This window comes from Grus americana, chromosome 1 (assembly GCF_028858705.1).
Source record: "Grus americana isolate bGruAme1 chromosome 1, bGruAme1.mat, whole genome shotgun sequence".
Classification (NCBI taxonomy): domain Eukaryota; kingdom Metazoa; phylum Chordata; class Aves; order Gruiformes; family Gruidae; genus Grus; species Grus americana.
The window spans coordinates 104075976-104092934 of NC_072852.1; the positions used below are offsets into that span (position 1 = coordinate 104075976).

The window sequence follows — 16959 nt, forward strand, 5'->3', positions numbered from 1 at the left end:
GTACCTCTGGTGCTGATGGCTGTTGCCGATGTGGTTGTGCTGGTTGTTAAGGCTACAGTGGTTGTGACTGTTGCAGTGGTAAGGGAGGGGATGACAGTAGTGGGAAGCAAAGTGTTGAAAACATCTGGTGAGTGGAAAAAAAATATAAAATAAAATCATATCATGCAAACAAAGGAGAACCATAATAGTGGTTTAATTTGTAAATACAAGTATGTTGAAAATGACTAAATTAAAACATGATTAACATAAATTATTACAGGTACAACAGAGTACCTTTAAATTCTTGACATTACATCACTCTCAATTGTTATAGTCAATCTTCTAGCACACGGAATTTAAAACACTGTTAAAGTGACCAAGTTTCCACAGATCTGGAGAGTGACTGTTTAAGTGACAAGAATCCATTTCTTCACTGAGCCATTTTAAATGTAGAAACCATATACGGATGAAACATGCTGTGTCAGAGTGGGAGATGAAAAAAACCAACACCATCATGCTAAAATAAACACACACATGTTAACGAGAAATGGCTGTATGTTAAAACACCCACTTTCAGACAGACTCAATGGAAGGAAAAAGGGGAGAAAATGCTACTAACTATAAGAGCTGCTTTTTCCGGATTGCTTTTCTTCTTCCCATACATTTGTTTAAGACACAGTTGTCTGCTAAGATCCAGAGCAGAGTATATTTCAAAATCTTTACCCTAATTAGCAGGCACAGTCATCTTTCAGTCATCCTTAACACATAACATTTATTGTTAATACACACATCAGTATTTCTCTACAACAGCTTAGAACTAAAAATCACAAGTGCTAATAATATTACTATTAAAAACCCTGTGTATAAAAGTCAGAAAAAATGCATAGCCCTGATGACGGCATCCTGCAACACCCTTCAGCTTTTGCTCAAGTAAGTGCAGGCATGCCAGGCTTAGGTGTGCCGCTGCCTTGTTGCAGAGGAACCAACAATGTCTGTTGCAAAATGCTCCAGTACAGAGCAGAACATAACCAGATGTACAGATAGAAAATACTTTGATTACACTGCCAAAAGCAATAATGACCAGTATCACTTTGCTTATAAGGTGATTGCAGGTTTGAAAGAACAAACCAACAAAAGCCCTGAAGAGAACCAGAGAAAAGCACTTCTGTGAGGAAATAAAAAGCATCTGACATTTTTCAGATTATTTATACCGCAGGTTTAAAAGGAAAGGACTGATTTCAGTGAAAATATTTCTGAAGGGTGCTATTCAGTGCAGTAAAAGAGTAAAAACCTGACCCACGATCTGTCTTCCCTTGCTGTGGAAAGAAATGCAATTGGTCTCTGAGTACCATCAATTCTGACCGAAATCAATGGAAGCTGAAGTAGCTCAGAGCTTTACAGTATTGGGCCCTACAGAACACATTTCAGACACAAGGTCCTTGAGTTCAGCATTGCATAATTACTCTCTTAAGACTTCCAATTAGCATGCTTACCTTATTTTCATGCTGGATGACAGATTATTTTGCCACTTTAAAAGTCTCCTTGTCAGTTAATATCTGTGAGTCACCTACAATTTCTGTTTTCCTCTGGTTTTGATAAACACCAGCACTATTCTCTCTGGAATCCATACTTGTGAGATTTTCCAGTGTCGAAGCCATCAGAAAATGGCATGAGATCCCTCCTTCATCTGTTGTACACTGATATTTAATCTGTTTCTCATTACAAAATATTCCCAAGCCAGAAAAATTAAAACAGGCTTTTAAAAAAACCCACAGTGTAGCCCCATTAATCACCAGGAAAAATGGTAACATTACCTGGAGTGTTTGTACCACGATAATTAAACAGAACTGAGTATAACAAGCATTAGAAATAAATTAACATGTTAAAAAGATACATGTACTGATCTATGCAATTGCTTCTCATAAAGGGAAACTTCTTCCCTGATAAGTATCTGCTAAAAATGAAATCAAACAGAAAAAACCCCACCTACTTCATAAGGAAAGCAAAGGCTTGTTTACTAGGAAAGCTTTACAAATCAGTCTTGTACATAAGACCCAATTAGTGTGACTTATGGTTTCATTAATTATCTTTCTTAAATATGCCATTTACTTAAGACTACGCAATGGCAAGTTAACTGTATCTGGCAAATACAGTTATGGGTTTATGACAGTGCTTGCCATTCTGTGAACACACAGTCTACCCATTTTACCACATAATAGCTTAAATGAGTCACTGGTGGATTTAGAAGTTCATTGCTCTCTGGTTTCTCTTCTGACTGAAGTATTTCCAGCAAGATTTTTATTTTAAAAGAAAGGCTACCTAGGAAACAGACTAGTTCACAAGAACTAGGATATATCAGTGTTTTAATACAGTTATGATAGATTCATCTTTTCTGATCAGATCAATAATAATGAGAAGACGTGCAGAAGTTCGTTTCCTGATCAGAGTCACAAACTCTGATGCCAAACATCAAAATGGCAGCTTGACAGAAGTCTCAAAGAAAAACATGTTCCCAAAAGAAACGTAAATACAAGCAATAGCATTGGCTTTGTTTCTTTCTTAGCAGAGTAAGGTGAAATTCACCATGCAAATGACTGCAGTTGGTCTGCTTTGCTCACAGCATTACAATTACTTGCTCTCAAAGACTACAGTACAAGATAGCAACCAGGAATCAGCAGCCTGAAGAGCACTGCACTGATCAAGCAACGAAACTGAAGTCGCTCTGGACTCCAGAAATGCCTGGTTCTTACCTGCTTAGGTTTCAGGCTCTGGCCAGTAGAATTGCTTCTTTAATGACACAAGAGTGTAACAGGAATGCATGTGTAAAGTAACAGAACAGCTCACAGCTCTCCAGACAACACATTTTGGAACTTTTGGACCATATCGCATCCTTAAAGTCTATTTTGGACCACCCAAATCCAGGCATAGGTTAGCATGCTGAAAAGCACCGAGCCACTCACTCAAAAGACTTATGTGTATGCTCCCCCCGCCGCCCGCCCCGGTCCGACTGAGTCTGACAGAAAGGCTCCTTATCAGTACTTCCAAGAAGATTTATAGATTCTAATGAAAACTTTACTTGTCTTTGCTTTGAAAAAACTTTTGCATAAAAGAATGCAGAATACGCACATCAGAAAAAAGAGATGTAATGTGCGGTGCCCCTCTTTCTCTCATCGTGTTTTGTAGGTGTAGGAGGTAAGCGGGTTTGGTAGTCCCCAAAATCAGACAGACTACAAGTATAAACTGATACAGCACGGGCTTCTGTTTAAGGCATGTGAATCACTGTGTTTTAAAGAGGGTGTGCTGTTTGATTTGCATGCCAGAAAAGGGCATTGACTATTTCTAGTCCCGTAGGACTTCCTGATCATTGTTTTTACTGTGAGGCACACCTATCTTATACTACTGATGAGGCACATTTATGTTATGTTATGTTATGTTATGTTATGTTATGTTATGTTATGTTATATTGTTATGTTATGTGCAGCTCCCTGCTGGAGCTGCTCAGAAACATGCTATCCAAGCAATTACACAGATTTGTCCTCTTGAGCTCTCTGTCAAGAATGATCTTAACAGAAGGGATTTGCAGATTTCTGCCCAAGAAACCTGTGTTGGAGCGAGACTTAATTCCATTTTCTCATCTTGCAGTTTCTGAATCTAGTTGTACACAATGTTCAGCTGAAAACAAACTTTTGTTTATGACTCTCATGCCACTAAATACCCAGGATCATTATGACCAAGAGACTTTGTAGAGTGGAACTTTTTAATTCAAGTAGCCATACCCAAATCAATGCACCAGATTGCTATTTCAATAATACTAAGGTATTAATCCTGAGCCTCCTGTGAAGCAGAAAATAGCTATATTTTGCAGATGGGGAACCAAAGAAGATAGAAAAGCCATGCTCAGAGATCTAGAAGTCAAGCAGTAATTGCCACCATGAATTTTGAATCCTTACTCCTAGAATGAACGTTTGCTGACAGACATTCAGTCAAAAACGCAGTACTGTATTTAAGTTGGTATTAATTTCATCACCTTGCTACCTCTGAAATACAAACAATTCACAGAGAATTAATTGTTTCCATAAAAGTTGTTGGAAATAGAAAAGGGGTTAGACTTCAAGCCAAGGGGAGTTACTGACTCCAGTCCCAACTCTTTTTCACGTGTGTTCCCATAGGTTATACCGGTAAGACCTGAACTGGATTTTCAAAGAAAGAGATGGGCTCCTAACCTCTCTCTAGCAGCACAGAAAGGTTTGAGCTGAGCCACAAATGCTCAACCAAGAATTCTCTTCTCAGTGAGAACCTGACATAATGTCACAGTTCAGTGGATGCAGAGAAAAGTATGGGGAAGGTTTAAGAAAGGTGTTCTTCACGGCCACTGCTGTTTGTTAGCATACCATCAAGCTACACAAGCACTGGCAAGGTGAAGGCAGGCAGCAGGTAATGTGATGGCTGACTGCGAGAGGACAGTGGAAAAAGGAGGAGCACGCAACGCTTGGGTTGGTCTGGAGGCTACTCTTTAGCAGAGGCACAGGTGTAGTCTGTTCATGAGCGGCAGAAGAGTGTTGTGCAAGATCGGTTCAAAACACTGTCAAGCCCTGCCCGATCCTAATTTCCCGTTCGCCTCTGCTTCTTCCTTGAACTGATGCCGCATTCTTTTTAATAAGGCAGAAGACATTCATCCATTTAAGTGCAGGGAGCCTGGACAATTTACTCTCACTGCCGATTTGGCCCTAAGCATTTTTACTCTCCATTTCCAACGAAATGAGAAATGGTTCTGTTTGGTTTAGCGGGCTTATGTGAAAGATAGATCTGACCTATTGAAAATATTTTACTTGTTTGGTAAAAACACAACTGATATTCTGAAATGACTGAGCACAATTCTGACAACAATAGCTGCAGTTGATAAAAATGTAAAGGCTTTTGTTTCAAGCTTGACAAAGGCTGACAGAAAAATTAAAGGACAAACTGATAATGATGGATGGCCCTTGCTGTATTTTGACTGAGAATGAAAGAAATTTTAAGTGGTAAACTGAACTGAGTGATGACCTACCTGGGAAACAATCTCACTACTCTGTGCAAAATTTAATCAGTCTGTGGTATGTAGTACTAAATAATTTAGCAAGATTTTAAATTCAAAGGGAGCTGCATTTAGCCTTGCTCCGAGAAAACGGGATTGAACAAAAGGATCATTCAGCTTGAATATCATGTGCCAATAGCTCCTTAGCACTTAGACTGAATGATCACGAAGGCTCACGGACATGAGGTCAAGGGGTTCTTTTTACTAATTGATTCAGATTTATGAAACTCTGAAATGGCAATTATGTGCCTGACATTTTTGCTGGCAAATCAGATGTCATTAAAAAATATCCAAACGCTTTTAACAAAAGCTTCATGTAGATCTAGATCCCTAGTTAAAACCATTAGAGACTTCCGGTGGATGAGTTCATAATGCAAGACATACAGCTGGGCTAAAATGGCTAGACAGCTTAGAAAGAAAAGAAAATAAATTCACATAGTCCTATGACTCTAAGATGTTTCATGGGCCTGTAGGTGATATTAAATGTTAGAAGATGTCAGAGAGCTCATTAAAATTCAATTAAACATAGTTTAGTTGCACGGTAAGAACAGAGTACAAAAAATCAAGTGTTAAGAGATACCAGGATTTTGATTTCATTGCTCTTTTTTCCTAAGTTAGGAACTGGGAAGAACAATAGTTCTCTCTTCTTATGGGAAGTTTTATAGTTTGGTGTGGGGTTTTTTCCTGTTTTGAAAGCAACAGGTTTTAGTAGTAAATGAAGGAGGATGAAGTATTACAAAATTACAGCAAAAAAGACAATGTCTCCTGTTTTCAAAGAGCCAAGCAAAAAATTAGTATCTACACATCCCTGGCGCAAATTCTATTCTTAGAAAGTTAAGAGTACAACTTGAGAGAGTGTCGTGGTTTAATCCAGCTGGCAGCTAAAACAACCACACGGTTGTTCAGTCACTCCTCCCCCTGTCCCAGTGGGATGGGGGGGAGAATTGAAAAGGAAAAAAAAAAAAGACTTGTGGGTTGAGATAAAGACAGTTTAATAGGACAGAAAAGGAATAGTAGTAGTAGTAGTGGCAGTAGTAGTAATAATAATAATAATAATAATAATATATACAAACAAGTGATGAACAGCACAATTTCTCACCAACCAAAGCCGATGTTCCACAAGTTCCCAAGCTGCCCTGCCTCCTGGCCAACCGCCCAGTTATATACTGAGCATGACATCATATGGTATGGAATATCCCTTTGGCTAGTTTGGGTCAGCTGTCCTGGCCATGTCCCCTCCCAGCTTTCTCGGGTTCCCCCCGCCCTCTGAAAAGTCCTTGACTGCTTGGCGACAACTAAAAACATCAGTGTGTTATCCACATTATTCTCATCCTAAATTCAAAACACAGCACTAACAAGCTGCTAGGAAGAAAATTAACTTTATCCCTGCCAAAACCAGGAAAAAGAGCAAAGCCCATTTCAATATCAGTACTTAGTATTGGCAGCATGGTGTCATACCAAATCACTTAAAAGTTCACACTTTAAAATGAGGACATGATATCACACCATGGCACGTTTTACAACACATGATCTGACCAGAATTGCTTATGACAAAAAATGTGATGAATATGAAAAAACAAGGTGTAGTAGCAAGTTATTTCTGATTATGCCATCTCATTTAACATTGAAATATGAAGAAAAAGTTAACTGCCCTTAATTGTCTTCAAGCAACTCCTCTACTGAATATCTCATTTATTTTGTGCACCAGAACAACAGTAGGCCTCACAAAGACTACAGGTGTGTGAAAGGCTGATTCTCCATCAGTAAAGCAGGTCAGGCTCAGGAGAGCTGTGCAAGCTGTCAGAAAACAAGGAGCTGTGGCTCTCAGGCAAGTGACAAGAAAGAAGCAATGGGAAGGAATTGCCTCAATGTGATAGGAAGGACATAGTAAGGGAGGACAAGTTTGTGCGGCACTGTGGGACCCTGGGTCAGGCGGCCGGGGAGGGATATTTAGATAAAATCCACCTCTACCAACTTCCATGGGGACTCTGACAAGTAGAGCACGCTGAGCGGGGGCAGCCCCCACCCCTCCTCTTGAACCTCTCCCCTTGCACAGAAAAGAATTTCAGATTTAGTGGGTGCTGGGTCTATGCGTTTTATAATGCTCACGAGTACTTGCTGAAATTCAAAGAGTAGCAGTAAACACACACAAAAGGCATTTTTTCAGTTTTTTCTGGCTAGAAAAACATGACCTTTCTCCAAAGCACAGATGTTGCCACAAATACAGCTTTGTCACCTGGAGACTAGAGTAGTCTGTTGCACACACGCAGTTGGTGGAGTTGCATATAGGGACCACAGGAAACCTGAATCAAGCATTTCACAGGAAAGCATCTAACATGAACGTTTCAGTATTGGACTAGTGGCTGATAACTTTCAAAATGCAAGGTTTCACTTTTGAAGCCCTTAGTGCTTACTTGAGGGATCATTTTGCTCCCCACACCACTCCACTGAATCTGTGATCAGCAAAAGCACTTTAGCTGCAGCTCCCTTGAAACAGAAAGAGAAGTTTGCAATGAAGGCCTTGAGATGCTGGAACACACTCCCATTTCATTGCCCATCAGACTCATTGTTTGTCACCAGTCTAGCCATTTAAAAAGCTCACCATTCTTGTTCTCACTGAAGCAGAAGAATAAAAGGTGACATAATGTAGTATCTCACAAGACATTTACCTATTGCTATTCAGTTTTGGTGGGGCAGATTATGTGAATTGCAACATCTGTACTGTAGAAAACAAATAGGTTGTAATGCGATATTTCTTAATTTCAAATTGTGCTAAAACCAGGTGACATACAGAGAACATAAAAGGGTAAAATTGATAAGATAGTACCCTGTCCTGATGATTAGATATTGAAGATTATCTTAGTACAAGAAAAATCTAAATTCTCAAGCAGTCAGATTCTTTAATGTTGAAGAATCTGTATTCAAGTGATCTAAGTTTTACTTTATTAGTTGTTACTAATGTAAGATATACCTCCCAGGACAAATCAAAACAAGTATTCAACAGAAAGATTAATATTCCATTCTGGAGTTATATGAACACAATATGTACTTCAGATTACTCCAAAAGTATACTGTAACACCTATATTTTCCCAAAGTTAACAGAAGTTTTGCTAATAGTAAAAAAATGTCCGTTCCCATTTAATAGTAGTAAAATTAATAAAGCCTATTATTTTATTTGAGACTTTCTGTCTTGTATAAAAGCCCATCTTTCTAATTAGTTACAAATACTGCACTGATTAAATCACTGAAGCTTATGCAACTTGCCTGAAAGAAATTAAGTAAAATTTGCAGAGCGTGCAACAGGCTAAGAAAAAGAATTTTGTAATTCAACACTTTAAATAAAAAGGTGACGTTTTAGAGCATTGTTTGAGACTGCAGTCTCAAATGAAGTAGCTTTATTTATAAAAAGACACCTATATATGTCTTGATTTTGTTCACAACTCGACATTAACAAATCTATATCCAATGGATCTCCGCCTTGAGGTCCTGTAAGATCATTATTTAGACAGTATAGACCAAATATTAGGGAAAAGGAGGTAGCATTATTCCCATTTCACAGCTGGGGAAACGAACGCAGAAGAATTAAGCAGAATGTCTACTCTTTTACAGACCTCTGAGCCTGACAGGGGAGTTCAGAACAGATCTCCTGAGTCTCATTTTAATCCTCTACTAAAAAACCAAAACCATCAAAACCACAGAAGAAAATACGATCTCCTGAAATTGTATTTAAAAAAGTGGTTTTCCTTATACCTGAAGTGCCAATTTCACTGCATTCAAGACAAAATGTTATCACAAAAGCCACCAAATGCCTTGTACGAATAAAGGCAGCACGATCTGCCCCAGAAGTGCAGCATTCTGTCATTATTAATATGGTGTTCTAGGCCCATTGCCACTGCTTAAAAATCACATTAAGGCTGTGATGTTCATTTTTATTCTTTTTAAGTAAACAGACAAGCCATATTTCCTTGTTTCTCCAAGCCATAAAATAGGAGTATTCAAAATTAAATGAAATAAAGTACCAGCAGCTGGCCCTTGAAAACCTATAAGGAAAAGCTAATGTACAATACAAATTCAGACACCAGCAGCCTTGAACAAAGATGACAGCTTTCTCAGAATGACACTTGACTCCTTCTGTGCAAAAAATTGCAAAAAGCTCAGCCAGCACTGCAGTAGGAAAAAGAAAGAGGCCAAGGAGAATTTACTAAAATTTCCCTATTAAGGAGACAAGTGTTGAAACTAAATGGAGGTAAACAGATTGCTGATCTCTATTTTATTATGGTTGCTGCTTTCATTTCTCCGAGAAATTCAGGACAAATCACTGAAATTGCTTAAACAGCTCAAAACTCACGGCAATAATTTTAAGGTTAGTAAAAAGAGATAACAGAGACTGTTACTTATTTTAAATTACTTTATTTCAAAATAAAATCAAAGGGGTCCAACACTCATCTGAAATGCTTTATCACAGTGGGATAGCTGTATCCCATTGAAAATCATTTTGAGCAAGTTAATGGCATCTTTGCAACCTAAAACATAGTTTATTGCACTTCTTTGCACTGTCTTTGACTAATACACTTAATTCTCACATTCTTATCGCCATAGTACATTTCCTGAGAAAACAAGGCCCTACCTTTCTAGCTGTCAATCTTTTATGCTCTGTCTTTTCATGCTCAAGAGAGTTCTATACATGGAGTTGAATCCCCCCCCATGACTCTTTGGCTCTGTATAACACACTACTGTGAATGCTGGGACACATGCAATGCAATCAAGACTTAATTTTATTAAAATTATCCAGCTTCCCTTCAGGCAGGCAGACATTTGGTACTTTAACTACTAAGCCATCAAATAGGACAGTTCACCAATAGAATATCGTGGTATTTGTTATAAAGGATGCTTGGTCATATCTGCTAATTAATTTTAAACAAAATGATATACAAAACAGTGCAAAGAGATTTCAGTTCCTGCTTGTGAATGATGAAAGCATCCAGAGCTCTCCTCAGTCAAGCAGCAAACTAGCACTTCAACATGTCAGCCTCCTTCAACTTCTCCCTGCCTCCGACCAATCAAGGATTACAAAACCCACAGAAAATATAAAAAGAAACCAGAGGGAAAAACAAATCTACCAGTGCAATGACCCACAGCAGTATCTAAGGAATAAAACAGTTTACCCACTCCTACAGTTTTACCCTGCCAAACTTTTTTTCTGTCCTTCCTCCTCTCCTTTGGTTGGATTTTTTCTTCACTTGCCATGAGGATTAATATGGGTAGTTTCAGCAGAAAGATATACCCTCCTCAGGCATGAGGTTACTAAGCAAAAGCAATTTTTTTTACAAGGGTGTATCTGGGGAGTAAACAAGCTGTGTGGATACCAGTGAAGGAAAAGTAAAGAAAATGCACATCAGAGTATAAAGTAGATGAACAAAAAAGAAATAAAACTGCTAATTTTTCTGTCTTCAGGCCTTCTAACAGAAGAAAAGTAATCCTGACTGAAAATTGTTTGAGCCGCTCTTCTCACAAATGACACATCACCTTACACCATAGCATGGACTCCATCAGTCGTAGCAGATATCTGGAGACCTGTTCACAGGCACCTGCTGGGAAAGTCTCTTCAAAAGGGGTTACAGCTTGCTTTGTGCCAGTGAGGGAACCGCAGCCTTGTGAAAGAAGTCAGGGTGTTGTGGGAGATCCCCATATGGCACTGGCCGTTCCAACCAACTTGATCAACTTTGGTAGATCCATACTCATATTTGATAGCAATGGGGTTTGTGTTGATTTTTTTCTCCCTGCAACCTGAGAACGGTTTTGAGATATACCCTTATTGTCCTCCTGGCTAGTTATGGCTGTCTCTTCCCCTTTCCATGGGAGTCATACAGAAAGATCGATGCACAGAGCTTTCTTGAAGGCTGTCAAAACAGTTCTGAATCCTTGAGACAGAGTGATTCACAGTAAGCCACAGCAAGACAGAGGAAGATCCAATGCAGAAAGGCTATGATATGACTCAGCAATAAAAAATGTAACTTTAATTACAAAGCAAAGAGAATTTTGTTATAGTGGGTCAAGAATTCAAGCTGTAAGAGCTAGAAAAATAGTTTCTGATTGCAGCTTAGAAGTTCCCCTTTTGGAGGAGAGGCTAAACACGCTTTGGATCCCACCACAAATTTAGACTGAACCTATGCTGTGAAGAAAGATGTTATGAAGATTTTTAAATTTTGTTCAGGGAAATTTCAGATTTTTGTCAGTTTGATCTGTTTTTATTTGGAAGAATACTGAAAACAAGGGGAGGGAAACCCTATTTGCTGTAAGTAAACTACTAATAGAATACTGTAAGAAATAATTTATTGAATATTTTTCCTTTATACAATATAGAAATGCAGGCTAAGATAAACTCCAGAAACAGTTCACAAGTCATTAATTATTAAAATTACAAATAGAAAATACAGAATAATCAGAATTCATAATTATTAGCATCAAATTATGGATGTTAGAAATATTAATGGTTTGAGATGAGCAAATTCCTAAGTGTCTACTTCTATCTGAGTCTCTATGCTCATCTTCACATGTGATCAGAGACTTTAGATATGGAACTTCTCAAAGCTCTCTGACAAAGATGCATAATTTTTACAGAAGCTTTCCCTACCCCTATGAGACTCAGCATGCTGTTTGCAATCTCCCCAAAGCATTTACATCTATCTCCATTTGCTCAGAACCAATGATTTGTGCTACCTTACCAAGGTTTGTAATCTCAGTTGGAACAAAACATGGTACTGATGTATCACCAGTTGACATTTTAAGCAATATTGCTACATAGCGTATCATTTTCCTTTCCTGAATTGAGTGAAAAACTGAGCAACCTATTTTCAAAAGAAAGGTAAATTAGAGAAGCACTGTATGAAAAAGATAGAGACAAGACACCCTTATCTGCATTCCACGTAGCACCTAATGGTGCAGGAAAGATTTCAATTTAGAAAATTACTAAGTTGTTTCAATAATTTCTCTATGGCTTGGGTTTTGTGAATAATAAATGATCTAGATTGAAATAGAAGATCATTAGCAACTGTTACGACTATAACTTTGTCATCAGTCTCAAGTTAAATTATTCTGTTAACAGTTATATTTTCTTCATGAAAATTGTATATGATGTTCATAGGCATGGTAATTTTACAGTCTGACCCCTCAACCAAAAGCTTGATTGGAGTAAAGTTCAAGAATGTTAGAGGTATAAGCAACAGCAGAGCTTGAAGTCCAGAAAAATCAGAGCGCAAGCTGTGCTACTACAGCAAATCAGAGTGATAATAAATTCAACAGCACTATTTTAGAAATACACGTCACTGAAGATCAGTTAAAACAGTTCTTTTCAAAAAAGCAACAGCACATCTTGATCAAGAAGTACTTTACTATAGGTGCTCTACCCATATACAAGTATCCAAAATATTACCTTTATGCAATTATTGTGTATGGAGAAAAAAACTATAATTCAAAGCTAACACACACTCTTTTCCTTTTCAGAAATCACATAGGGAATCCAAATCAAGAACTATCACATTAGCCAATTATATATGTACATAGAAAATTAAATATTTTCAAATGTGTGTTATTAAAGACATTATCCAAATCTACAGGTTTTTAGAAAAAGTACAACTTCTATTCAAATAGGAATGAGCTATACGTGTTAGAATATGTTGCTAAAGATTGGACCTGGAGAGAGCTTTTGCTGCATCCACCAGGAGGGAAAAAAAAAAGTAAACGCAGGACAAATTTGGATTTAATTCAGGTGAAATACTCTGAATTCAATAATTTCAGTGAGTAGTCCACTATGGAAAATTATTAATTAACTATATTATCCATATATTATCTAACAAAATCACTTTATTTTAAAAGTTTTCTTTCATCAAAAGCAGTATTTTACTATAAAAATGTAGAAGTGTCAAACAGATTCCCAAAGAGTGTTACTGTGGTTTGGAATGTTATTTCCTTGACCTTTCCAAAATAATTTTGAGCTTATCTGAAAAAAAAAAAAAATTTGTATCTTATTTTTCTCAAGTCACCATAAATGAAGAAATATCAGTTCACCCAGCTCATCTATAGACCCTACTTTTCAAGTATTTATCAACAAAAAGCAATTTCAAAGTAGCTGCCTTGTGAGTGTTCAGGGATAATAGCTGGACAATTCATCCATAAAATTAAGCCAACAATTCCACCATAAGTTTCTTGACAGTCTTCTTATACCTGAAAACGTCAACTAAACATTACTCTTCTTTAGTCCAATAACAAAAGCTATATTACACAATGATTTCTTAATTCACCTGATTGTGCAGCATTCATCTGCATTGTGCTTTAAGGTCTGGGCCACCTCTCTTAGCACAACCGAGAGTCATCTGGGGAAGTTAACTTAATGATAATGATAACGATTTAATACTTGAATGTCACTTTAGAACATTGATGTATATGCAAAATTGATATATTTTAACACAATTTGAAGGGCTATCCTTTGCAGAATAACATGTGAATGAAATGATGTGTGTTTATAATGCTACCTTTAACACGGTTATAATGAGTTACTTTCATAGGCATGCCACAGAGAAACCTCACTCTTCCACACCTTAGCTTGTGTAAGAAAACCATCCAGCTGCTGTGGATTTCAAAAGATAGGAAGATGGGGAAAAAAAAAAAAAAGTATCTCTTCCTGGAGAAGTTACTAGACCTCTGTTTGTTTGTTTTTGTTTGTGCGTGTTTGTATGAGTGTGTATATGCAGGCATGCATAGCGGTGAAAAGGAAGAGAGAAAAAGAAAAAAAGAGATGGTCTGTGGGGAAGGAAGGTTTTTGGAGAAGTAGAAAGTCTTCAAGAGCATTCTTTTATTTATTTATTTTTTGGCTGAAAGCTCAGGCTCCTCTGTATCTGAGTTGCCTTCTGTACTTTTTTTATGGTATTTTCACTTTTTATAAGATGGAATAGGAGAGACTTTTCACCTCTTTTTTAAGGACTCAAAACTGAGACACCCTCTGTCTTTTAATTCAAAAACAGATATAAAAAAAAAATCTCAAAACTAAAAAGCATAGGTATTCACATACACAGAATTTCAAATGAAGTCCTAAGCAGTCTTCTGAGCCTCATATTCTTGATATGCCTTGGCTGCTGAAAGGGCAAGGTTTTTTTTTTTTACTAAAAACCCCTCTATTGTAGCTGTACATGTTATTATTGTTCCATTACACCACGGGTCTGCTCAACTCTCTTTTCCCAAAGCCCAAGCTTTGTTCAGTCAAAGGGTAGGATTTTCCCATAGGCAAGAAAGTCTTTTCTCTGAGATGTCTCTCTAATTAAATGTTTCAACTCATGAACTATAAAGGAGGAAACTAAAGGAGGAAAAAATTCAAGAAATAGTCCAGCTACCTCAATGTCTAGGCTCTTAACACCAAAACAGAGGGCAACTAGATTAGTGATGAGTGTGCTGTTCCACATGGTTTCCTTCCCTTCTCCCCTCCATCCCTTCAGTGAACATTTTCTACACGGTTTTTGAGATAAGTTTATGAGGACAAGGTGTCCAAAAACAGTGCACAAGATTTATCAGAGGCCTATAGTGAAAATATTTGCAAAGCAGGAGATCTATTGCCTATCCGATAAACTCAGTTTTCAAAGAAAACAGAAAAAAAATCTCACCTCTTCAGTTTTATTTCAAATTACTGTTCTACTCATTTTTTTCCTTCATCGAGTGAGAAATGCACACAAGTGAGTTACAGAAATAAAGGAAAGAGGCCCCTATGAGAACATTACAAAAGAAATGAAACATAATAAAAACGTGATAGTGGGCAAAGGAACAGACAAAGATAAAGGATTCTAGAACAGATAGAGGTAATGGAGTTTATTTCATTTCAGATGTGTTTTGGATTCCACAGAATTTCTACTAATTTAAAAAGAAACTTGTATAGAAGTAAAAGTGGACGGTGCTGGAATTACGGGTGGCCACAGAAGGTGAACTTCTATAAAAGTATTTGGAGGCAGGAGTTAATACACTAAAGTGTCTGGTGCAAATTTGGCATAGTGCTGTTCCAGATATGGAGAAGAGTCAATCACAGAGATTTACTATTAGACCAAAAATGAAGAAAAAAGTGAAAAAGAGAGCATGAAAGAAGGAGGGACAACTATGTTAGCAGGGCCTGTTGCAATAGGACAAGGGGTAATGGTTTTAAACTAAAAGAGGGTAGGCTAGATATAAGGAGGAATTTTTTTACAATGAGGATGGTGAAACGCTGGAACAGGTTGCCCAGAGAGGCAGTAGATGCCCCATCCCTGGAAACATTCAAGGTGAGGTTGATCTAGTTGAAGATGTCCCTGCTCATTGCAGGGAGGGTTGGACTAGGTGACCTTTAAAGGTCCCTTCCAACCCAAACTATTCTGATTCTATGAGAGCGGATACAAGGGACAGCAATCCAGGAAATGCAGAGTCTAAGATCATAATTAGTGAGAAATTGAGAGTGAGGTAGAAATACTTGAGAATCTATCAAAGGGAAGCAGCATGAAAATAAAAGTGATTTTAACTGCAATGCAGTGATCAGAGTGGAAAACGGCAAAATGAAGGTGGAAATGAGGGCATTATAGAGATAACAACAGCTGTGGGACTTAGAAGAGGATACAAGTCACTGGCCTAAGTAGGAGAATTTATAACAGGAGATGTACGGGGATTTGAAAGAAACTATGGCAGTGACAGTAAGAGGAATGAGACGACGCCATCAGAATGCAAACGTGAACACCCATCACAGTGAGATTTTTCCATACTTACAGCACAAACGCAAAAGAGGCCAAATAGATTGGAAAGTTGGGAAGTGAAGAGATCAAGCAGCAGGCTTAAACAAACAAAAGAGAATACTTTTCTCTCAAAGCACATAATTCAATTCAGAAACTTGTTGCCACGGGTTATTGTGAAAGCTAAGATGATAAATGTTTTGAAATGGGACTGGACAAGCAGGTGGAAGATAAATACATTACAATCCCAAGGAAAGGTGCAGTGGGACCTTTGGTCTTACACATTGTAGGAGATCTTCTGTTTGAAAGTACATTTCAAAATATTAACGAGGATGTAACTCGGTCTTTCAGTTGCCTTTATTTGTGAAAAATAGCTTGTCCGAGAAAAAAAATACAGAATAATTGAGAGGCCGAAGCCAAGAGAATATGTTATGCCACTTTTTATTCTCCAGAGATAATGAGTTTCTGGCTCAATAGCTTTCTACTGTATGTGTAATTGTGGCAGTAAGAACTGCCTTGACCAACCACAGCTGCTGATTCATGTTAATTTCCATACTGCTTTGATAGTTAATTGATACACATTATAGCTCTGAATATTTCAATTAATTGAACGTGTGTCTTTAGACTGGCAAATCAGGATATTTCACCAAGGCACTTTATTTCAAATAGGTCTGCAAATTATCAGATGCTGGTTTCCATTAAGAAGATTTCCCAGTGATGTGGACTTCTGTTACCCACTCAATATGATGTTGAACTAAGTCTTCAGCGGTGACATCCAGAGGTTATGAACTACTGCTACATACATAACAGCTGTGTCTTCAGTTTGATGATGATGGACCACATCCTTTCTCAACTCCAGCTAAATCAATGCAGTTATTACCTAAGCTTTGCAAATACAATCTATGTTTTTGGGTTGAGTTTGACAGTGAGCTCTGTTTACTGATGATTAATGACTAGTATTTGGACAAAGGTAAACAAAAATTCTTAATAAATTGGAAGACAGTGAAAATTGCCTGGGGCCTGTTACCAAAGAAAGGGTGTAATATATCTAGCCAGAATGTGCACTTCTAAAGCACTAAGCTTGCCAATTAGAATACAGAAATGACAACAGCTGCAGGCATTAAAGCTTGTGGCTTTGTTACTGCATGAGACAAATGTTTGAGCAAACT

General features: G+C 37.7%; 1 protein-coding gene across 5 annotated transcripts in view; it reads right to left on the reverse strand.

Annotated features, from left to right (window-relative positions):
* Positions 1 to 16959, reverse strand: part of CADM2 (cell adhesion molecule 2) — a 687808-nt gene that overhangs the window by 52160 nt on the left and 618689 nt on the right. For 3 of the 5 annotated variants that reach the window (XM_054811045.1, XM_054811018.1, XM_054811009.1), the window contains one exon: positions 5 to 124. The exons of the other annotated variants lie outside the window; for them this stretch is intronic. In XM_054811045.1, the coding sequence (XP_054667020.1) occupies positions 5 to 124 (120 nt within the window). The remainder of the gene's footprint in view (positions 1 to 4; positions 125 to 16959) is intronic. 5 annotated transcript variants of the gene reach the window in all.